The sequence below is a fragment of the Leptonotus elevatus genome, chromosome 1 (genome assembly GCF_054856555.1).
Source record: "Leptonotus elevatus isolate MCC_2025b chromosome 1, RoL_Lele_1.0, whole genome shotgun sequence".
Lineage (NCBI taxonomy): Eukaryota > Metazoa > Chordata > Actinopteri > Syngnathiformes > Syngnathidae > Leptonotus > Leptonotus elevatus.
The window spans coordinates 54,149,389-54,174,581 of NC_141239.1; the positions used below are offsets into that span (position 1 = coordinate 54,149,389).

Sequence of the window (25,193 nt, forward strand, 5' to 3'; positions counted from 1 at the left end):
AACTGACAATGGTTTTATGAAGCGTGAAATTTGAAAATCATTGCGTTCAGTTGTATTTACGTTATACAAAAGGTCCCAGCTCCTAAGCGGGAGACACCCGAGTTGTCTGCCCTGCTTGTTTGTCTTTCATCGGAAGATCAGAGCATTTAAAAACTTATTATTATGTTTTTTTTAAAGGTCTTGTATTATTCAAGATTTCCACATGCTAAAGTAGTTCTCAAATGTGTAAAATAAATGTCTGTGAATGCATTCATCAAAATTTACTTTGGATTTAATATTTTTGCTGTCCCCAAATCAGCAAAAAAAACGATCTGTTCAAAACAGCCTGTTTTAGGGGCGTGTCACTTTTATGTAAATAGCTGCACCAGGTCACGTCTAGGCCGTACCCTTCTCTCTCAAAGGGGCTGTGATTTTGGCTCTGTTAGCCATGTGCTCATGTTGTGTATGGAAACGACTCGGCTATAGCGAGCAGACTTACCAATTTGAGCCAGACGTGTTGACAGACAGATGTGTTTTACACATTCGAGAACTGTTTTAATATGTGGAAAAGTGGCATAATATTTTATTGTAAGAAAAAATAGCATAACGCTACTACAGAGACAATGTTGTAGCGTTAGTTGCCGATTGTTTAGGCAGTGGTTATTTTGCCGTAACCGGCAACTCTCCTGCGAGCGTTATTTTGCTGTGAATGTCTCTGATTTGCCCTGAATGCTTGTAGACATTTACAAGCGGTTATGAATAACACAAATGTGCACATTTAGGCCACTACGTGTTCGCAATGTGCAACCCGTCTCGTCGAGACTCTTTAGCGACAAAGTCACGTCAACTAGGTGACGAGTTGCCAGTCACAGTAAGATAACCACCGCGGATTGTAACCTGGCAAAACAATACATGGCCGCTTCAGTATTATCCAACCACCGTCTGTTTTATCATATCTGACCTCTTGTAACCAAACAACCTTCACACGACAAATATAGCTCACACTTTAGGCACTAAAAATACATCGGTAATATGGCAGAAGGTATGATATGGCACATCTCTTGTAAGGATAGGAAGGAAGGCTAAATCAAAATAAAATGTTAAAATTACATCTTTCACATTTGCAGTCGTGTCACACATCGCCTTGACCGATCCATTATGTTTAAAAATCCAGCTCTGAACAGGCTTTCATTAACAAAAGTTACTTCGAGAAATGCTGTCGGTACGTCCTTCAAAAATAAAATTAATCCACTGTCTTCTCAAAGACTCGGACGAAGGAAGCAACCACGTCTTTCTTCCGGATCACTGTTTCCCCATTGATTTCCACGGAGGTAGGCAAGCAAAAAAAAAAAAAGGAGCTTCTCGAATTTCCGTGGGTGTGACAAACCTTGACCAGAGGTGGTGCCACTAATCCAAGGGGGCGTAGTCAAGTGCACTTCCATGTCTTGTTGACGTCACCAAATCACGGAAGTTTAAGCTAAAGAAGTCGTGGACGGACGTTTTCATACCTGGTTGGATTGTAGACTCATATTTGGGTCAGTTCAGCCAAAAATGTTACGTTGCATTGTATCAAAAACTAGCAGGATCTCCAGATAACTTGACGTGGGGTGCAATATTTGGTTCTATTGCATTAGCTGTGGTCAAACGGACTAAAGAAGGTAAACTTAAACGTTAGAACTTAATAGAATTTAGATTTGCTTGTTTCCACAAAAATAGCAGGCATATCTAAAGGAAGATGTCAATGAAATTAAGCATCTATTGTCGTACCTAGCCATGTTAATGTAGAAGGCTTCTCTGACTGAACAACTCTGAACAAGTCTTCAGGTTCCTGGATTCTTCATTCATCATGTTTAAGCAGAAAAGTACCTAAAAGTAAGACTCAATTGTTGACCAATTCAGTGATAATGGTAGAGATGGTAGCAGATATTTGTGATACGTAAATTGGCACTATTGGCGACTGTAAAATTTGGGCACAATGTATAGATCCGGAGTGGTTGACCGACTGGTTCAATCTACGAAACAAAGAGGAGTTTGTTAGAAAGGTAAAGTGACAATCAGCAAAGAGGCAACAGTAAACAAAATAGCATTGCATTCATGCAGGTTGGAGTATTACCACACAAACCGTGTGGAGGCAACAATCCAGCAAATACAGTTGTCAGGAAGATGATTTCATTAATTGTGAAGGATGAACCCAAACAATGAGCTGCTTTCACCAAGTTGAAAGTCTTTTTATTCTTCCAACACACAAACGAATGGGGGCTTCACACTTTGAAGAGTAATGAGGTGACACTTCCGGTGATCAACTTAGACACTTGTTAAACACATGACAAAATTACATCATGAGTAGTTTAGATCCACGGTGTTGGCAAAAAATGAGAATAGTATTAAGTATGTTATACATATATGTTATTGTACTGTTAATATGAATGACAAATATCCCACTTTTTACAGTAATATTTATATACTCCATGTGTACAGAAAAGTGAAAATAATAAAGCTGACTTGCTGATGTGATATCAGCAACTCTAATAGTGATGATATGCTTGCATGCTGTCTTTCCTTACAGTTTGTTTGACTACACTTGAATCAAGCTAGCTCGAAGCTTAGCAGGACCAATTTTTTTAAATTACATACACACCCATCCAAAAGTAACAGTGAAGCCAAGTGTTTTTTGTTTGTTTTGTTTTTTGCTGCAGACTGAAAATATTTGGGTTCGACATATGACACTCAGAGTTTAACAGTTCAGCTACCAGTTTAGTTTTACTGGATTGTAAACATAATTTAGAAGAATTTACTTGATAAATGGTTGCAATACCCACATCAAGTCCATCACAAAACTTTGGCATCCTTTAATTGTTGTACTTTTCCAGGTTTTCATTGTAACCTCTTTCAGATGTTTTCTTTGGAGCTTCATTATCTCGTGTTTATCAGGTAACTTGCATGCTCTACAGCATTTAGGTCTGGAGATTAACTTGGCTAGTCTAAAACCTTGCACTTTTTTCCTCTGGTGAGCTGCTTTGTTTTGGGTAATTATCATGCAGCATGACAAATCTCCTGATCGGTGTGGTTGTTTTCTCAATTCAACTAACAGATTTTTATTTTTATTTTGTTGCTGCCATCATGTTGTTCAAAAAAGATTAGCGAGCTTGTCCCACAAGCTGCCACGCATGCCCAAGTCATGACATTTCCTTCACAGAACTTATTACTTTCTTGAAGAATTATATACTGTAATACACTTCAAATTTAATTTCTGTGGTGAATGTGTTGTCGGCCAGTAGGCTAACAAAGTATCTTTTTGTAGGAGTAAATTTGTATTTATTCTGTCGCAAATAAATCCATTAAAAGTAAATTTATCAGAATTCTGTGCTGATAACTGAATTCATTTATGTAGTGGGTGTGCTTGCTGTTTGTTCTATAGAGTGCCTGACATAGAAGGAAATAAAAACAAATGATTTAAACTTGACATTATGCCCTTACAATGACTGTAGTTATTTTAATTAGTGGGTTCTCTTCAATGAGCATGTTCCATGCAAAAAACAAAACAAAACAAAAAAACAGCTTAGAGCTCCTAGACCTGATTGGAGGAGGAACAGAAATGGCAAGACCAAGTGGAGAAACAGACGTGAGGAGCAAATGGGGAAGGCATGATCAGGAGATAAATACAAATATTCAATAACTCAAAACCAAAAGCACAGGCAATGACACTGTCTTTAGAAGAATTGTTCTGAGACTCTAAATGGTATGGGGGGAAAAATCACAACAATCATAGTTTCATGTATTTTGATATTTTGAAAAACTTCTATATTTTAAGTTAAGCTTACAGTATGCTGTATGGGGGTCGGTGTGTATGATTCTTTTAGCACAAACTAAATTCATTTTAACAAGAATACAGTATAGTATAGCATGTAGTTAAAGGAAGAAAAACACAATTGTCAGCAAAAGAAGCATCTGGAAGGCTCGTCGGTTTTCCCTTCCAGTCTGGCCGTCTGCTGTGCTCCTTCCCCCACATCAAGTCACTGCTTTATTTTTATTTTCCTCTCCTCATCTTTGCAGCCACGTCCCCCTCTCTCCACTTTTCTCTTTCTTGCTCTCTGTCTCATTTTTCCTGGGTGTAGCTTTCATTCACCACACTTCAACTGTTTCTGCCTGCGATGAGTAAGATTCCCAAAATAACATGAAAGCAACAATAACAGCTGAAAACAGCTACTTGGTGATGTTAATACACAAATTCCATGTCTGCTGCAACTGGGCCAGAGTTATGTATTATTTTAGGATGCAGATGAGGGCTACACACTGATAAAGTAGCCAACATAAGAGGATAAAACCATCAAAAATAAATGCAGTAACTAAGCAAAAATACACTATATGGCTTGATATTTAATAAGAAGTTCATGCATAATTAAAAGTAATACACAGAAGCATTCAAATATTCAACCAAGCCTACTCTTAAAACAGTAAAAAATGTTTCTCATGTCAGTACTGCACCACAGACTATACAATACAAACAAAACACAGACCCTTGAACCCTTGCCAAATAATTCCAGCGAGTGTGGCTAAAGCAAGAGGTTCCTTGTTTTGATGGATAACCATTGCAACTTCAAATCTTTATTGTAACAAATGTGTGTGTGCACGCGTTAGTGCGTGCGGGTGTGTATACTACAATGTATTACTGCTGTTAACATCTCTGCAGAGCAACATCTATTCAGAAACTGATTTTAGTCACAAGTTTCCATGTGTGCAGCAATGTCCTATTCATTCTGCTGACTATAGCTGGATCTGTATCAATTTAAAGCCACAATACAATAAATGCTAACAGCACCCCAATGTGTAAAAGGCTCTGGCTTTAAAATGAAGTGAATTGTCTATTTGATAGGTTGGATGCAGTGACCTCTGTGCACTTTTAATTTACACTCGGCTTAGGTAATTAAAATTAGTGCATATTCTTGAGTAAGGGCTTTAAAGTAGATGACAGATAGATAGATAGATAGATAGATAGATAGATAGATAGATAGATAGATAGATAGATAGATAGATAGATAGATTAGACTTTTCTTTGTAAATCAGCATGCACAGTATATGCACACATACTTTATACATGACATCATCTGATCTGTTTATTGTGTGACATCAAGCCCATCCTACATGAATACTCTTTGTAAGAAAGAAAAAAAAACAGCATACTGGGAAGAACACTATATTCTGTCTGTTGGTATGAGTTAAAGTTTAATATTATATATCTACTTTATTGTGTCTGTCTGTCTGTCTGAAATGCTCCCGCAGTAGAATAAAAACAGACAGAAGGTTAAATTAGGGGCAGAAGTTACACAAACTATATGTTTTCCCATTTCTTAAGTGTGCATCTAAATGTACTTTATCTCACAAAAGTGAGCACACCACCTCACATTTCTGCAGATATTTAATTAAATACTTTCATTGGACAACACTGAAGAACTGTCAACGCTACAAAGAAAAGTAGTCAGTTTACAGTTTATATAACTGTATTGTTCCCTTAGAAAATAACTCAAAATACTGCCATTAACAGCTTCATCCCTGGCAACAAAAGTGAATATACCCCTAAGTGAAAATATCAAAATTGTATAGTCCTTTTCCTTCCCCAGCAGACAGATTCACTTGGAACAGACCTTGCCACAGCCGGTTAAAGAAGTTGCGTGCACATGATCAGCGTCACATCCAGAGGTTGTCTTTGGAACTGCAGAGGTTGAAGGGGTGCGGGGAGTGGGGTCAGCTTGTCAGTGCTCACACCATACGCCACACTGCATCAAATTGGCCTGCATGGCTGTCATCCCAAAAGGAAGTCTCTTCTCAAGATGATGCACAATAAAGCCCACAAAGTGTGCTGAAGATGACTAAGACATGGCTTCGTGGAACCATGTTCTATGGTCTGACGAGACCATGATAAACTTAATATATGAGATATCGTATAACTTGAAGATACTACATTTCCTAAATAAGTAAAATGAGAATATTCATTAAACACAGTGACACAATGAAAAGGCTTTACTTCACATCATCACCGTCCTAAAATACTAGCTTTTTTTTAGATCCATATATTCTATATAGTGTATTATATTTATGAATAATTTCATTCCAGGGATAAAACTGAATAATCTGTCTAACTAAAGATGCGAATAAAAGTGGCCAAGAGATATGTGTATGGTAAAAATAAATAAATGAATAAATACAGTGCAAATATATTTTGGTGAAAATATGACTTGGGGCATTATTTTACAATGGTGACAAATCAAGCTCACTGGCAACAATGTTTGCTATAGTCTCAGCTTGATTTCACCAACATGCCATAGAACATGCTGCCTCAAGCCTGTCCTCACTTCACATATCAGTTTCTGGTGCCAAATAAGACGAGATGCTCCATGTGTTTGTTTGTTTTACGTCTTTGCTGCGAGTGTAGGCGGATGTTGTCGCTACCAGTGAGCTTCGCACAGATGGCAGTTGTGGCTGTGTTTGTGTGCACTCCTTGCGTTCCCATGTATACTTAGGTATTGCGTGCAAGACTCACAGTCTGCTGGCCTTATGCTGCTTCGTTTTTTGTTTTTTGTTTTTTATCACACCCTCTCGCCCCCACATATACGCTGTATTTTTAGATGGCTTGTAGCCTTGGACTGTAAGCAGAAGACAGAAAGAAAAGACATAGATAGGAGAGCTGAGACGAATGGAAGCATTGTTGTATGTCGACATGCAGCAACAGATTTTTACTTGACCTTTTTTTTACCACAACAAACAGCTCAATTCCCAAGTTTTTGAGGTTTCAGAACATGCATGGGGGTAGTTAAATGCTTTTTAATTTAGTTTTAATTTCTTTAGAAATATAATCTTAACTCATCTACATATTATTATTTATTTTTTGTAACTATGAGAAGCTAGCAAATTTTGTGATGCCGTTTTATTTAAAACACCCAATATTTCTTTAGAATTATTAGAGCCAGCCATTTACAGCATTTTAGAAAAAGTACTTATTGCTGATACTTAAGAAAATCGTGGAGACAATTACATTCTACTTAATTTACTGAAGGGTTCAGTTGTGCAAAATGGTTCCAACCTTCTTGCAAGAATAACAGTATTATTTTTTTTAAACATATTGTATCACATAACCATTTTACGAAATGTATTTTTAAGAATTTATATTTTATTAATGCACTTAGGGTTCTGTATGTTTAATATTCTAAAATTCGGGCAGAACAAAAGCGCTTAAGTCAGATCCATTTATTCAAGCAGTTAACTTTAGTGTGATTCGCCCTTTGAAACAGACACAATACTTCTGTATAGAGCTGTAACTACCCAAATGAGAAAACTGCCAAGTATGCAGCAGTTAAAACTACAGATTCTCACACACACACACACACACACACACACACACACACACACCCACACACACACACACACACACACACACACACACACACCCACACGCATGCACGCACACACGGAACACTTCTGTTTTTCATTGATCTCACTAACATTAAGCAACAGGACAAAGATGCTGCTGTTGATGCTCATTTCTATCATCTCAATGCCGTCGGATCAATAACCTTAATGGATCAACACCCGTGTATCTGATTCTGTTCTGTTCTTATATTCATATATGGCCGGATGTTGTAAAGTACCTTTCTATATTGCTCTTCCCTTTTTTTGAACTTGTCTCCTCTTTTAAAATACAGTATACTCACAACCTAAATTTATTTTGGGATTAAGGCCCGCCACACATTGAGCAACCTACCGAACGCAATTGGACAGAACGATTGCGAACCAATTTTAGATGGTGGCTCCCTGATGCACACTTACAGACGTGCTGTAATAAAAAAAAACTGTGACCGTGGTGTTTTTATTAAAAATAACATTGTGAGGCCCCACATACCTGCATCTATATTGTATTGTTTTTTTATGAATCTAAAAACAACATGGCTTTTTTTGCCCCGGCTGCTGTAGTTACATTAAGACATGTAACAAACACATCATGGATTTTTGGTTACATCCATGACATTGCAAAGCAGTTCACCTATGATTCAAATTAGAATTTGCAAAACCATTTGTTGACCGTCAGCCACTCATGAAAACTGGAAGCAACAGACCAGTCACAGTTGGTCGTGTCCCTTGGTGTGTGGTGGTTCAAACAAACTTGCACTTAAGAAAGTTAAGTAATGGAATAATAAAAAACAAAATAGAGACCATGACAAAATACGCGTTTCTTTCTTTTCCTCATTGAAATTCTTGCCATCTTTGCGGTTTGGTAATGGATTGTTTTCTCCAGCAGACAGACGATCCAACACAGACAGATAGCCATCCACCGACACAGACTGTACCTGAGAGCACAGACAGCAAGGCCCAACCCAAAAGACTTCATGTGTCCAACATCCCCTTCAGGTTCAGAGACCCAGACCTCAGGCAAATGTTTGGCGTGAGTACAATACGCCACAGTGACATTCAGGTTCTGTTTTATTTATTGAAAAAAAAGAAATGTGGTACTCTTTTTGTTGTTAATTTGATAGTGGTATGTAGAATATTGCTACTTATTGCTTATTAAGTAATCAGTGTGTTTTCTTTTTTAATAACAGCAATTTGGCAAAATCTTAGACGTGGAAATCATCTTCAACGAGCGTGGTTCTAAGGTCTGTGTTTTTTTTTCTTCTGTTAAGTCTAAGGTGAAACATAAAAAAATAAAGGAATAAGAGACTACTGCATATTGTTAAGCCCCAATGTCATACAATGAACTGCTTCAGTCCAGAGCAAAAATATTACTCAATGATAAACTAACACCATTAATGAGGAACAGCATTTTTGTATTGATGAAGATATTTTATATTCCATATTGGTTGTATGTCTTCAAAGATAATTAAATATCTCCCCTTTCAATTCAATTAACAAACTAAAGAGTCATGACAGATCAATAGGGCAACATTGAGATATTGTCCTTGGGCTAATCTTGTCTGGCACTTGTTTTGCACAGTGCCGTATGACTTTATCACACGTGCTTAAAGATATAATTTCCCATTTGTCTTTCTGTGGTTACACTGGAAAAAGCACATGTGATGCTAAACTCTTTATTTTCAAAGCTTTATATTATTTTTGGCTTGCTTGATTATACAATTAAATGTGCCATGTTCATGCTAAAATTGTATTAATAAATAAATGCTTTTAATCTTGGTGTTTTCACTCTTTTTCTTTTTTTAAATTTATGCAGGGTTTTGGATTTGTAACATTTGAGCATAGTATGGACGCCGACAGGGCCAGGGAGAAATTACACGGCACTGTGGTCGAAGGCCGGAAAATAGAGGTACAAAATCCATCTTTCCACCTCTCTCTTCTTATTGTCCTTTTTGTTCCCTATTGATGTATGTGTGAGTGCTTGTGTGAGTCTCCAACAGTCTACCACACCTTTTCTTATCTTTCTTGTCAAATGGCATTCAAAAGTCATCCAAGGTTTTAATTTTGTCTGTGCTTGAAGTTTTCTTTAAAAAACACAAATCACATATACAGTACAGTAGCAGATGTTTTTTTATGTGTTGTATATTATTTCAATTTATGAACTGTATTCTGAGAACTTGAAGATGTTTAAGATTTTTAGCTGCCCAAAGTGCTGCAAAGAAAAACAGAAAAAAAATAATATTCTCTCTCTACCACATTTCCTGTTCAGGATCACATGGAAAATGCAGCCTTTCCCAGCTAACTTAGGCCAAGTTTACATAAAATATTTTCTTCTTCTTCTTCTATGAGGAAAATAGATATAAACTGTTGTGTTGGCCCCTCACACAACTGCTTTATTTGACTAAAAACATGATTTGGTCTCAAAATGATAATCTTCTAAATTGTCTAATTGGAGTTACAATTTATGTTTAAAATCTGTAAGTAATTTCTAAATTATGGGATGTTCATGTGCACATGCAAGAAGAGTACATCCCATTCATTTGTGATTAGAATACGGGGCTGTAGTCACATGCTGCTTGTGTGCATTTACTGTTACTGTGCTGCTGTAAATGGGGATCTTTTTTAATAATGTCGTCACTTGCACATAGAACATTTGTAAAATGCAGATACACTTTTGTTTGATAGTTCTCATTTATATTTGGTCTGAGGGTCAAATAGAAAGGCTAGTAGGTTACAAGCTTGACACAAAGGGCTCATTTTTTGTGCCCAGTTCTAGTTCAGTGCCACAAACTGCGCAGAGGCATGTCAGGCCAAGTGTTCGTATTTTTGCAGACAGTGCTAAAAACTGGGGTGCGAACAGAGCCAACAGTGTGAGTTTGTTTCAATCTGCCATGATCGGGTAGCCACATTTTTCTTCTGGGTCAGGCTTCATCCTCCCAGGGATGAAGCAAGTCAAGCCAAGCGGAAAGAGACACCTTGATTTTTCGAATTTCTCCAAGGGACTCCTTTTCCTGCATTCCTAAGAAAAAAGATGGTTTTGTTAATTTGCCTCATGGTTTTACTTTTCCTTCTTTTTACATGTACCCATTTAACCAAAATAACTTGTGAGTGTTAGCTTATATTAGGGATGGGTGAGTACCGATACCAGATATCGGCATCAGTGCCGATACCAGCCTTATTTTAAACTATTGGTACTCGCAACGGTGGCCGATATCAGTATCGGCTGTCCTCTAATGGTCGTTTTGCATTCAGGAGCTAGAAATGAGAAATTAGAGGAATAGAAAATAGACTGTTTTTTCTGAACCCTCCCGCCCCAATAAAACAAAACTGCACCTTTCAGAGTGGCCTTTTATTGTGGGCAGTCTAAGGCACACCTGTGCACTAATCATGGTGTCTAATCAGGATCTTGATATGGCACACCTATGAGGTGGGATGGATTATCTTGGCAAAAGAGAAATGCTCACTATCACAGATTTGGACTGCTTTGTGAATATTTTAGCGAAATAGTGATATTGTGTATGTGATAAAAGTTTTAGATCTTTGAGTTCCTCTCACAAAAAATGGGAGCAAAAACAAAAGTGTCGCGTTTATATTGTTGTCGAATATAATTTCATTTGTATTATTTTCACCATACTTTCACCACAGTTTTATCTCAAGTGTATTTAATTTTAAAAGCTAATTAATTCATTCCATGTAGTTGTTTTTAACTTAAATGGGGAGTTTGCAATTTTTAAGCCTCTCTTCACTAATCCGCCCCCTCCTCACTCTCTTGTATCTGATCAAAGTTGTGCCCCTCACTGACATGCACAATCACAATTCTCAAACATGGCTATTCATAAAGGCATGCAATTATGCAAATGTGTAGTTGTTACAGAGAATGTTGTCCAGCTTCAGCGAAATAGCAGCGCTACCAACACTAAACCAGCCTTAGAACAAGCCAATGTTAGCCATGGGTGCTACTTTTATACTGTAGCATGAGTTTAATACAATAAAGTATAACTATTTATTTATTTATTTTGGCTCAAAATGTTACTAATTCTTTGTCTTTTCTAAACCCGCTCATCGACCTTAGTTCCCTCACTCTGCTTCTGTTTGTTAGTCTTGCCTATGTTTTAGCAAGCGAAGAATGCCCCCTTTTCAAAGAGATAATGTTCTTAAATAGTCAGCAAAGTTTCTTAAGCCCAAGCTAACTGGTCAGTGTGAGGCTGCGGGTGTGTGCCGGTGACTCTAGGGTGCCCAAAAATGCGGGGCAGGTTATTGACACCTCATCAGTCATGCTTTCTGCCTCTGATACATTGTTCTAATTAAACCAGATTAACTGTTTTTATCTTATATTTAATTTGTACTTAATTATAAAATTGTAACCTTTTCCATGCACTTCATAATTTTACTCTAAGTTCACCCGAATTTAAGACCATTACTATTTCCATCTATCCATTTTCCAAACCGCTTATCCTCACGAGGGTCACGGTCATGCTGGTGCCTATCCCAGCTGTCAAGGAACTGGTTGCCAGCTAATCAAAGGGAACACATAGACGAACAACCATTCGCACCCACAATCACACCTATGGCCAATTTGGAGTGGTCAATCGGCCTACCATGCATGTTTTTGGAATGTGGGAGGAAAACCAGGGTAAACACATGCAGGCACAGGGAGAACATGCAAACTCCACACAGGAAGGCTGGAGCCAGAAGCGAAACCTGCACCTCATGTGTGCTAATGGAATTTCGATTCTACTTCCGGCAATTTGAGTTTGAATTGCTTCCTGTTTGTCACCTCAATTCCTTTTTTATTTCAACTCATTTGATTTATCAAAGAAGAAAAACACAACCGGATACTTCAGAGTCCCTCCTATAAAAAAGTTTAAAAAAAATAAAAATAAAATAAAAGAGAAAGTGATGATGATGATGACACTTTGACTTGGGAAAGCTGCCGTATGAATACTGAGCTCTCAGGGAAAAAAAGAAGATGAAAAACCCCCCAATATAAATACAAATTCTCCAATCTAGAATGAAATGGAACAGAAAGAAGACAAGTCTTCAAATTTAAGAATTGAACTGGAATTTAGGAGTCATTCTCAATTCACTTTTGCCCAGCCCTAGTGGATTATAACAATGTACGATTATGCAGATTTTGAATATTTAATTTGGTGATACTTTTAAGGGACATTAGAGGGAGCCACCATACCACACTTTGAGAATCACTGTTTTATAAGTCAACATTATTTATTATTAACATCATCATCATTTTAGTCAAGTTTCAAGTCTTTTAGCTTTGTTCTAGTTACAAATAATCAAAACAGTTATTTCAGTCAACTCGAGACCAAGTCACAATGACTCCTCAAGTCCCCATGGTTACTCACCATTGTGCTGATTCAAATGATCACAATGCAGTACATTATTATACGTGTGTCTTGCAAAGACAACTCTTGGCCTCTTGGGCATTGTACATGTGTTGTTTTTTTCGTTTAGTTTTTCTGACAGCAGAAAATTATAGTATATTTTACATTAACATTTGGTCATGGTTCACTTATTGGACCCGCTGGCATCATTTGTATCAAACTAAATGTTGTCCAGTAAAATGAGCATAAGTGTAAACTTGCAACCGATTGTGACAATTTTGTATTACTTCTGGCGTTATGAAGCACCGACCTCCCAAAAAATAAGTTGTCTACTGAGTTGTATCGTGTAAGCTTGTTGGATTTCTTGTTTTAAATTGTTGTTTTTACCAGCTGAGACTTCGCAAATATCTGTAACGAAAAAAAAAAAAAAGAAAAGTGCCAAGACTGTTCAATGCACATAGCTTTCTGCGACTGTACAGAACATAACTCATTTGTTGTACATTCACACTGCCATTATGCGTTCCACTGACATTTTATCACTGGTTCATTTTAACTGTCCTGAAGTTGCCCAATGTTGTTCACAGTCAGACACATAGACACATCTCTTCAAGCAGCATTGGTCCAAGTGTTTGATGCACACCAGAGTGTTATTATTACTACCAGCTACATGTTGGAAGTAGATGCGTAGAGTTCTTACACACACTTCCCATCTAGGTTTATAGAAATAACTTTTGTTTTTCGCTCTCAGCTCACCACATGATAATAATGAGTGGAAACAAGGAAACCCGCCCTGAAATTTATTATGTATAACAGTGGAAGGGCTGAAGGAGAGAGTTTGTACAGTGGAATGATTGCAAAGTTTTCTTAGCCACCTGAATACGATGATGCTTATTCCTTTCTCATCCCCTCCTTCCCCCACCATCCTTCCAATGGTAGCTTGTTTAGGGCCCCAAAGTTACAACGGTAACAGTACACAAACAAGTGGGCGGGGCCAAAAGGTTTGGGAATGGTAAGTGTGGGCGAGCGAGCCATTCTGCCAGCATTTCCTCTCTCTTTTCCTCTCTTGAACGTTTGCAACACTAAATCTCACGTGACATTTCTTTTTGAATTGTGGTTGGGTTGATGCTGTATATTGACATATTTTCTTACATGACAACGTACATGTCCATTCACTAAGTGTTCTCTTGGAATTGCGTGTACGAGCGATACTGACTGAGACATGATTCATTTGCACATCTATCGAAGATTGTTGAAAAATACTTTGTGAAGTTTGGTTTGACGATAATGCACCTGCATTTTAATTTCCCCTGTTAACTTTTATTTAACTTTTGGAATGAGTTGGATGGTTGATTCATTGACTTGATTACAATATCTACGTTCATTAGGGTTTTAATTATTTTTATTTTCCATGCTATAGAAAGGCTGTTGTCCAAGTCCGAATGCATTTGAGTGCTTTCATCACAATTATGTCATTTTCCAAGACTGTCTGAATGTTGCATAATGCTTCCGGCATATTTTCTTCCTCCTTACCCTATTGACATTTCTATTTTTTTTTTTTTCCCTGCCCTCTGCATGCATCTGTGTTCACAAAACAAAATGAGCCAAATGCCTTTTTGCATCTGTGTGTTTTTTTTTTTTACTTTACTTTTGTCTTTACATTTACCGAAATGTCACTCTAAGTGAAGCGCATGTTGAAAATAATAGAAAATATGCAAATGTGAAGGAAAGGTGATTTTTTTTGGGATGTTTTTTTTTCAGTGTTGAATGCAACTGTGAAAACACAAATGAATGTTTGACATGACACCATATGCTGCTTCCATTTTGAAATGTTTCTTTGTTCACAATACAAGGTGACAATGCATGCAATCTTTCACAAGCTGTTATTTATAGCAATTGTCATAACTCATGAAGTTTTCTCTCTACCTACCGTAGGTCAACAATGCAACAGCCCGAGTAATGACAAATAAGAAGACTGTCAACCCATATGCAAATGGTATGGTTACCAAAGTGCACTTATATGTGCTAAAGCAATCACTGTAGGTGGGCAGCATGTAGTGTTTGGACTGACAGAGTAATAAATCTATATCAATTTAAGCAAGACATTTTAAATACAGTGTATGTGGGGGCGGGGGGTTAGTGGTTGAACATTTGTGCTGCTATTAACAACCTGAATTAATTGCTATTCACATTTGAATACAAATAGAAAGTTGACATAAATAGTCTCTCCAGCGTGTGTGTATTAAGTTTAATAAACTCATAATTAAGAACCGCTCCAGCAAGAGTTGAAGATATGGTTTAATGAAGCCAACAGAACCACATCATCTGCAAAACACAGCAACGTAATACTGAGGCTACCAAACGGGACACCTTCAATGCCTCAATCACTGAAAACGAATAATACTTACTGACGGCAATGTGGACTACCTACACTCCGACACTGGTCATAAAAAGGGGTTGAACAAGTCAGTAGTTCTGGTATCCCATACTCAGAAGCAAGCCCATACAGGGCTCCAAGACAGACATGTCCCAACACCTTCTCCATGTCAATAAAACAAATCTAGACTGGTTGGGTAAACCCTCATGCATCCTCCAGAAGCCTGTTGAGGGTGTCGAGTTGGTCCACTGTTGCTTGGCAAGGGCAAAAAACACATAGTATTTCCTGAATCTGAGATTTGAATCTCAGATGTGATTTATTGGCTGAATAACCCATATAAGGATGTGACATTTCAGAAGAAATACACTAATGATTGGCTGATGAAAGCACAAAACATTTCTCCCCGGAGCTAGTAAGCTACAGTATGTAAACAAAAAAAGCCAGCTGTGTTACGTTGGAGTTTTATTAACAGTTTCCAATGTGGTGAAATAATAACCCTTTAATAATCACCAGAACCACTCAACAGACCTTACTAGGGAGGCTGAGGAGTGTGATCCCCCTGAACACACCCTTTAGTCCCCCTTCTCCAGTAGGCTCGCCTACCTCTGTGTTAGAGGTCACTGAGGTGGTCAAAAATCCCCTCGATGGCAGGGCCAAAATGAGATGAGATCAAGAAAGTCTATAGATGTTGTGGGGCTGTCTTGGCTGACAAATGCCTCTGGATGGGCTGACCAGGATGGTGGACCACCGTTTTTTGTTTGTTTTGTTTTTAAGTCTTTCTCCTATTTTTTTCATAGTCTTTCTAGATCTCTTCCACCCCCAAGGCCCTGCCATCAAGGGGCTTTTTCACCATTTCATTTATACTACATTTCAGGTTCATGGTGGTAAATGCAAAAGGGGAAAAGAAACAAAGCGTTTTTCTTTCTTTATATATATATTTTTTATTTGAATTATAAAGATGGAGGTACTGTATTAGCAGATCCCCTTACGCAAGCGGGAGGCGAAGCAGGCGCCCATTGTTGTTGTATGTTGTTTAATATGTCACCAAAAAAAAGGCTTGCACGCCATCTGATATTTAGAAAAATTCATGTAGAAGAATACAACCAAAGTGATCATTATCATTTTCCTTGTTAAAATAAATAATAATAAAATAAACTGTACAATTATCAATTTTGCTAATCATATGGAATACTTATAACAAACCCTTCAGTTTTTTAGACACAACACTGGATGAACTGATGAACTGGCTCCCCAAGTGACCATGCACAGAAGCTTGTGCTACAGCTGATGATGTCAAGTGATGTAGAGTGAAAGTTAAACCAAGATAAAAGTCATTTTTAAATTACTGGTAGCTGAAGTATGTTGATTGAACAGGACAATACTTGTAACAATCCTCTACTGACTTGACAATATCTTGGCATTTTACTTATCACACATTTACATCCAACATTTACAAACATTTAGCACCCCCCCCCCCCACCCACCGTCACCCCCACTCCCCATTTTTATTTATGATTAGTAAATACCTTTCCAGAATTGCAATTAGTGAAGTGCAAGCCGCTACTGATCATTTAAGATGGTCGCTTTAAAAAAACGGGCATCATTTTCTTATCGGTGTCACTCTTTGTCTTTTCCTTTCCAGGCTGGAAGTTGAATCCAGTGGTCAGTGCTGTCTACAGCCCTGAATTCTATGCAGGTAGGGGCACATATCTTTCTCGATTTTCTTCTTCTCTTTTATTGTTTCCTTGCTTCTTTTCTCCAAACTTCTCCATAATCCTTTTTTCTTCCAGTATCTTTTCTATTTTTCCCTTCCCGTCCCTCTCATTTGACCCTTTTTTCACCTCTCCCTCCTCTGCTTTCCTCCTAAGCAACATTCAACCAAGCAAATTCTTTTTTTAGAATGAGAACTATGCTGATTTGCGCAAATATGACACAAATAAAAAACAAACACACACTTTGCTACTCCCGCTACCACGTCTTCCACACCCCACTTCTTTGTCATTCCAGCAATGCCCCTCACCCCCGCGCTCCTTCATTAATGATGGCCATTAAAGTAAAAATACCTGGAATCTGAGATAAGAGAGCCAAAGAAAAGAAAAGATTACAGTACATATCTCAGAATAAGAATGAAGGACAAGGGGAAAAATATATCTGATTGTCCGTTGTTCTGCAGGACATTAAAATATAGTATATGAAATACATTTTAAATCAATATTTTCTATTTTCCTGTTGGACTCATTATATAAATCACACTGTACTCTTTTAATCACAAAATGGCTTTGCATCGATTTCCTTTGTCCCACTTTCTAACATACAAAATGCCGATGAGGGTGTTATTGTTTATGAATATGTCCACATGAATAACAAATGCAGTAATTTGAAGTTATTAGTCCAAGTAAAATTAACTAGACATGCCTTTGTGAGGGCATAACATTGCACGCTACATGAAGGTTAGATGGTTATGGTAAAAAATGAAATATTTTCCTTAGACTGCATGTTACATGTGGAAATACATACAATTCTTGAAGCTTTTTTTCAAATCTATATCAATATCTTGCTAATATCCTAAAATATTAGAGCAAATATATTAAAGAAATCTGAAATTTATATTAAAAGTTATATTGACAAACCTCTAAGAAAGAAATTTGTATGTTCAGTTGTTTAATTTGTGCCAAATCTGTGAATAGCAACTGAAAATATATAGACATCAGTGGAATTGTATAAAATGAGGAACAGCACAAATGCGCACACATGAAAAAGTTACTTGTCCGATTTAAATTCTGATTTAAATTCGATTTTGGGAATTATAAGTGTTTCCAGATTATTAGAATACGTTAGAATAAGTGATCACCCAAAAGCCCTCTTTAACATTACTAGGTCCTTGTAATTTTGAAACTGTGCTTTTGTCAATGAAAATGTTGTATACTGTAGTTAAGGTTGATAAGTAGAGCAGATTTGTATCGATCAGACCATCAAGGAAGTGTTTGCTTGCTCCCAATTTCTTCTGCCATTTATCTCCACCAACAAGAAAACAGGAGACATACAGACTTAATGGACCTTAAAGAAACCTGTTCTCAACATTGTTTCCATGAGTAAATATAGCAACTGACATCTTAGCAAAGAAACAAAAGTTCACATGTTCACTTGCTCTTGATTTTGACTTTACTGTCAGTGCAGTATATATTTGCTTTGTCTTTTGCTGATGCATTTCTTTAATTCATCTCAGTGGTTTGCCAGCAATACCTTGAGTTAACTGCTTTTCAAATGATGTATTTGGGTCATTTTCATGTAATTAGGCCTTATTGACTGAGCAAATGGGCAAATGGTGGCGGTCACTGAAATACAAAGCATAAATAGTTGAATGAAAATCGCACAATTTACGTGTTGCCCTTCAGACTCTGCAGATACATGTGCATAAATGATCCTTACACTCATCTTTATATATTCGTAACAACGCTACAGGCATAGTTTCACACTTTCAAAATGTTTTTACATATCTCAGAAAAAGCACAAGTTAATTTGCTTTCTGCTATTGTGTGAATGCACAATGGCTGCCTTATCCCAGCATGTCAGCTCACAGATCCCTCTGGTGTATTGCAACAAATCAATTAAGGCTCTCTCCCATGGCAGTAATCGTAAAGACAGCCTTATCGACAAAAATGGCCCCATTTGTGAAAAAACACACACAAAAAAATAACTTTTAAGAGACCTAAAAGATGGATTTGCGTTAGTTTTCATAGAAAATGAATTTTATGCAAAGGTAGAAAAATACTATACTGTATCTCAAAAATGTAATTAGCATCTTCAGAAAACATATTGCAAATCATGAAACTTCATTTGGGACACATAATGGAAGCCATTTTGTCATTTAAAGTTTGAAAAATGTTACTTAAAAACATTGGGAACAATTATTTCACTTATTACAACGAACAATTACTTTTTCGTCCAATTTATTTTGCTAAGATCAAAGACACAATAATATACTGTGGATGATATCAGTACAGGATAACTATCATGGTTGCCAGGGCGTTAGGTCTTTAAATCAAGGTGACAAAAGATGAATAGGTACAATTACCTACCTTACTCTTTTCCTTCATTCTCTTTGAGAAACTCTTATCCTTTGGTCCAAACCTTCCATTTTTCATTAGGTCAATGAATGCTTCATTGTTTCTATTACCATTTCATTAGATCTCCGTTTGGAAGAACTGCATAATTAGACGAGGAAATCATTCCTCATCTTCCTCTTCACCTTCTCTCATCTCGCTCTCAAATTACACTTGATGTCAGTTACCCCAATTAGATTAAAGATAAGTTAACAACAGTAACAGTACACCTGTACAACTCCACATCATATTACTACTTATAATTTCCTACTTAAAATGTATTCATTAACTCAGATACATTTCACCTAACCATTTTCATTGCTCATTATTACTAAACAAAATCAGAAGAAATTGTGCTTATTTGTTCATTAACAGCAGATACAATTTAACATAATTTCCTTTTTCTGTGTAGCATAAAATTAAGAGTCCGAGCGCTACTGTTCAAGGTAAATTTCCCAAGAAAATATGACATATGCTTGGAGTGACTTACTTTTTTTCCCCCTTCTTTTATTACTTCTTCTTATTCTTTTTTCCCTCAAGTATCACGACTAGTTCTCCATGTTTGTTTGCTCTGAAGTCACGATTAATCTCGAGAGGTTTTGAGAGATGTCCCATCTAACCAGGAAACAGTCATGAATTAAATTGTTTGTGTGTGATGTGGTAATTGTGCCGTGTGGCAGCACACCACACACTGTACGTTCAGAACTGTTACTCCTGTGATTTATTTTTTTCTCGTTACGTGTGGGCCGTCGGCCGACAATTTTAAAATCTTGCTGTGTGAACCAGGCCATATTTTAGTAATATGCTTGCACAGATATATATATATTTTTCATTTACTTTATTTACAGCTCACCACACAAAGCCAACATGGTATCCATATAACTACTTGTAAACCACGTGACTAATGACTATATTATTATTATTCTCTTATCTATGTACTCTTTTTACATGGTGCCCCTAATGTTCAGCCTGATACATGACAGTCAGGTCTTAAGAACAAGCTTTTATTCCTAAAATTCAAAGTGAGTTCATGTATTAGCACTTCCACTGGGTAAATGGTCGGCATACTTGAATGTTACTTGAAGCACTGTGTTGTATTTATTTGATTCCTTTGCAAATAACAGAGAAAAGGCCCATAAATTTGCCATAAATTTATTGTAGCCTACTTTTAGGGTAAAAAACCAAGACACATGAGATATATATCGCTATCAAGATATAAAAGGAATTGTTTAGGATATACTACCCGCCCCACGCTTGTAATTGTGAATGTCATTCTAATCAATGAAAAAGTTTAAGCACACTACATTGAAAACTAATCTTATGCAACAGTATGTCAGTCCACCAGTTGGGATGTCAAGACCTTTAACGGCTACATTTACACTTTGAAGGACAGCATGTTTTTATATTATGTATGATATAAATAAAAGTAGTTTTAATAACAATACTGTGCTTATGACGATGCATGTTTAGAGGTCGATCAATAAAAAAGTATGTGTCTACTCTCCCCAACTCTTTTTCTCTGCCATGGACTTGTTTCATGTAAATATATTTTGATGGACTGGCAGAGAAACAAATGATTAGATATACAACTCATCATTACGTTATTTAAATGAATCTAGTTATTGGAATGAGTGGATACCAGGTGCTTGTTCTATTCATTTTTTCTTTTTTTCTTTTAAGAGTTCAGTATTGTTCATTCGGTAATGTCATCATCATTGCTCTCTTTTTTTTATTTATTATTTTGTATGTGGGTGATTATTTGTATGTGCGTGTGTGCGTGCGTGTGAGTGTGTCTGTATTCGTTAGTTCACCAAAAACCTCTTAAAAAAATCCCATACCGTTCACCTAAACCGAACACCGCCGTCAGCAGACCCGAGGAAGGACCAAAGAAAAGAAAGGAAAGTGAAATCCAGCACCGACCAGACACCACCCACCACCCACCGGGCCACCAACCAGAGTTCTTCACCAACCCCAGAAACATCTAAATTCCAACAAATCAGGGAGACCTCAAGAGACCAAAGGAGAGACTGAGGAAAGGAAGGAAGGACAGACGAAGCAGAGTGAGATCCACAGACACCAGCCTCCACCGATTCAATGACCTGAGGAAGAAGCAGATTGTGTCTTGAGTTTCGATAGATGCTGGTGTGGTGGATCTGGCATGCACGAAAATCTCCACCTAAAGAGGGGAGCCGTCGACCCCCGCCAGGACAGAGCAAGCGCAACACCTCAGGGCCCCCCAGGCCGCGGCAGCGCCAAAGGACGACCCCCGGGCCCGCCAGGGCCACCGGCAGGAGAGCAAACCCAGGAGCATGCTTGTTCTATTCAACAAGCCGGGCCCATCTAAAAAACTCAAAAAACTTGCCTTTTAAAGGTTGTCTGGGAACATGTTTGAAGCAGAACCTGTCCTTGCAGTTAATGGTGAGATCATTGTGTGAAAAAGTACACTAGCACCAAATTCTTCAACAATAAATATAAATTACAACCAAAATTACGCCTCTTTGATCAACTCAATAAAATATTTTTTGTTTAGTATGTTTGTTTAGTATGTTTGTGCGGCCACCCACGGTGGCAGAGGACCCATGCACAAGATTATTAAAATCATAAGCACCAGCCAAGGTTGTCACAGCCAGGAGTGACACTGGGATAAGCTCCCAGTGCTCATAAAATGCTCCTTATGACATGCGTCTCAAAAAGCCAACTCCTAGCCTGTGCGTGCGGGTTTGTATCTAAGCCCGACGGAACTGCTTTTACGAGGGCGGAACTCTGGCGCCTTAAAATCAGATGCTTCGGGTAGATGGTGGCTCGTTAACCTGGGAAAGTAACCCATCTAGGGGAAGGTAAACCCTGATCTTAAACCTCCGCTGCCTTGCGGTACACCCGGTCACGGGAAAGGCTTCGGGAGTCAACCCTGAGGAAAAATCTGGAGTAGGAGCCCCTAAGGCAGTTCTTCATTGTGCCCAACATTGTTCTTGCAGCTCCTGCTACGGCGCTGGTGCCAAACTGTAGTTTCCTAAATTCCTTTGGATCCATCAGTGATGTGGAGAAGGGGGGCATGCTGCATGGGCAACATCTTGCCCCCTATACCCCTGCCCAGGCTTAAACCCTACCAACGGCCAACACTGGAAGGTAGCATCGGATCACTGGAGAGGACACTCCAGCTTCGCCTTTGGCGTAGACAAAACACGGGGAATGACAGTTACCGGTTATAAGCCATCACTCCAATAAGGTGTTGTCCCGCCACAGCTTGCTTTCATCATTAGGTGCATGGGGATGAGGAGAAATCCAAACAGCAGACTGAGAATCTTTGCACCAGGCAAGACAAAAAAACAAAAGAGACCAAGTCTAAAACTGGGAACTTGGAATGTCCGCACTATGATGACGGGGCTCGTTGCTAACCTCAGGGACATGAATGATACCAGAAAGACTGCCATCATCAACAATGAGCTGAAAAGACTCAAAGTGGATATTGCCACTCTCCAGGAAACACGGCTGGCTGACGCAGGCACACTGAGAGAGAAAGACTACACGTTCTACTGGCAGGGAAAGGGCAGTAACGAACAAAGTGAACATAAAGTGGGCTTTGCCGTTAAGAACACCTTGCTGAAGATGGTGGAATCAGGCAGCAATGGCTCTGCACGACTCCTCACCCTCCGCTTGAACTCCACTCATGGCCCAGTCACCCTTGTAAGCGTATATGCCCCAACACTGGCAGCCACACCAGAGGCAAAGGATGAGTTCTATGACAATCTCACAAGAACTATTAGGAACATCCCCAACTCTGAGCAACTCATTCTCCTTGGAAACCTCAATGCCTGAGTTGGTGCTGACCCTGACTCCTGGCTCTCCTGTTTTGGACCATTTGGCGTGGGCAGAATGAATGACAATGGACAGCGGCTGCTCGAGTTTTGCACATACCACCATATGTGCATCAAAAACTCGTCCACTCAAAACACTGGCACTAACTGGACATGATTTTGACCAGGCGCACTTCACTGAAGAACGTGCTAATCACTCGTTCGTTTCAGAGTGCAGACTGTGACACAGGCCACTCATTGGTGTGTTGCAAGGTCAGCTGAAGAAATTCCATCATGCCAGACAGCCTGGTAAGGCACGGATCGACACCAGCAAGATGGCCCAACCAGAACTTGCTGAACTATTTGCCTCTACCTTTGAGAAGGAACTAGGTATACCACAAGAAGGAGAATTTGCTAGGCAGAAGTGGGAAGAGCTGCAAAACACCATCCACCGTACAGCCTTGGCCACTTTTGGCAGTAAGACCTCGAAGTCACAGGACTGGTTTGATGCCAAGATGACCCCGTCATTGAAGCCAAGCGCTTAGCACTTGCTGAGTACAAGAAGTACCCAAATGAGAAGAATCTTCAGAATCTGTGAGCTGCGAGAAGCAAAGTTCAGCAGACGGCTCGGCGCTGTGCCAAAGAGTTCTGGACAAAGCTCAGCCAAGACATTCAAACAGCTGCCGTGACAGGCAACATCCGTTATATGTACGATGGCATCAAGAAAGCACTCGGACCAGCTCAGAGCAAGATGGCCCCCATCAAATCATCAAATGGGGAGATTATCACGGAAAATAATAAGCAAATGGAGAGATGGGTGGAATATTACTGTGAACTCTACTCCAGGCAGAACACAGTGGCACAGTCAGCCCTTGATGCCATCGACTGCCTGCCATCTATGGACAAACTTGACGCAGACTCAACCATTGACAAACTTAGTAAGGCCATTTATGGCACCAGGCAACAATGGCATACCCCCAGACTTGATCAAACACTGCAAGACCACCTAACTGCTGCCATTGCAAGACGTAATTTGTCAATGTTGGAAGGAAAGTGCCCTAGCACAGGACATGAGGGAGACCAAGACCATTACCCTCTACAAACACAAACAGAGAGAAGTGACTGCAGCAACTACAGGGGCATTTCCCTCCTCAGCGTTGTTGGCAAAGTCTACGCACGAGTTGTTCTCGTTTGCCTACAGAAACTCGCCAAACGTGTCTACCCCAAAACTTAGTGTGGCTTCCGTGCAGAACGATCGACGGTAGACAGGATATTCTCCATCCGCCAACCATCACCATCGATGATTACGAGCGGGAAGTCGTGAATCAATTCACATACCTGGAGTCCACGATCAACAACAACCTCTCCCTTGATACAGAGATCAACAAGAGGATTAGAAAATCAGCCTCCACACCCGCTCATCTCACCACACGAGTGTGGAAGAATCCTAAACTCTCTAGCAAGAAGAAGAAGATGGCAGTATACAACGCCTGCATCATCAGCACACTGCTCTATGGGAGTGAGACGTGGACAACATACGCCCGGTAGGAAAAGAGACTGAACTCCTTCCATTTGCGCTGCATTCGCCACATCCTGGACATATCTTGGCAGGACAAAGTGCCCAACACCGAAGTTTTGTCCCGCGCCGGCCTTCCCTCCATATTCACTCTACTCAGGCTCCGGTGGCTAGGCCACATTCACCGCATGGAGGATGGCAGAATCCGCAAAGACATCCTCTACGGAGAACTAGCGACTGGTAGAAGAGTTGGCCGCCCACGGCTGCGCTTTAGAGACGTCTGCAAAAGAGACATGAAGGCCCTGGAGTTCAACACATCGCTGGGAGGAGCTTGCAAAGGACCGCTTTGAATGGCAAGACACTCTGGCCAAACGGCTCATGGAGGGTGAGAAGAGACTGACTACTGCAGCAGATGGAAAAAGGGCCCTCAGAAAGAACCGCCACACACCCGGCACCACAGAGACCACCCACAAGTGAAAACTGTATGATAGGCACTGCCATTCACGCATTGGCCTGTTCAGCCATAGACGATGCTGTTCCAGTAGAGCCAACGTTTAGGATTCTCTTTCATGGTCATCATAGACCGACGGAGGCTGAAGAAGCACCGGCCAAGGGGTGATTGTTTCTGAATGGAGAGCTGAGCCTTCATGTCAATATGCCACATGTATATGCCAACACTGGCAT

The 25,193-nt window shown here is 39.1% G+C and overlaps 1 protein-coding gene across 10 annotated transcripts in view; it reads left to right on the forward strand.

Moving 5' to 3' along the window:
• rbfox1 (RNA binding fox-1 homolog 1) overlaps positions 1-25,193 on the forward strand; it is a 332,184-nt gene that overhangs the window by 279,922 nt on the left and 27,069 nt on the right. For 8 of the 10 annotated variants that reach the window (XR_015094247.1, XR_015094244.1, XM_086070103.1 and 5 more), the window contains 5 exons: positions 8,267-8,413; positions 8,571-8,624; positions 9,197-9,289; positions 14,655-14,715; positions 16,739-16,792. Coding sequence is in view for 8 of the 10 variants with exons in the window: in XM_086070103.1 (XP_085926229.1) it covers positions 8,267-8,413; positions 8,571-8,624; positions 9,197-9,289; positions 14,655-14,715; positions 16,739-16,792 (409 nt within the window). In the remaining 2 variants the exon portion in view is untranslated. The remainder of the gene's footprint in view (positions 1-8,266; positions 8,414-8,570; positions 8,625-9,196; positions 9,290-14,654; positions 14,716-16,738; positions 16,793-25,193) is intronic. The other 2 variants (XM_086070140.1, XM_086070088.1) reach the window with 1 other exon arrangement.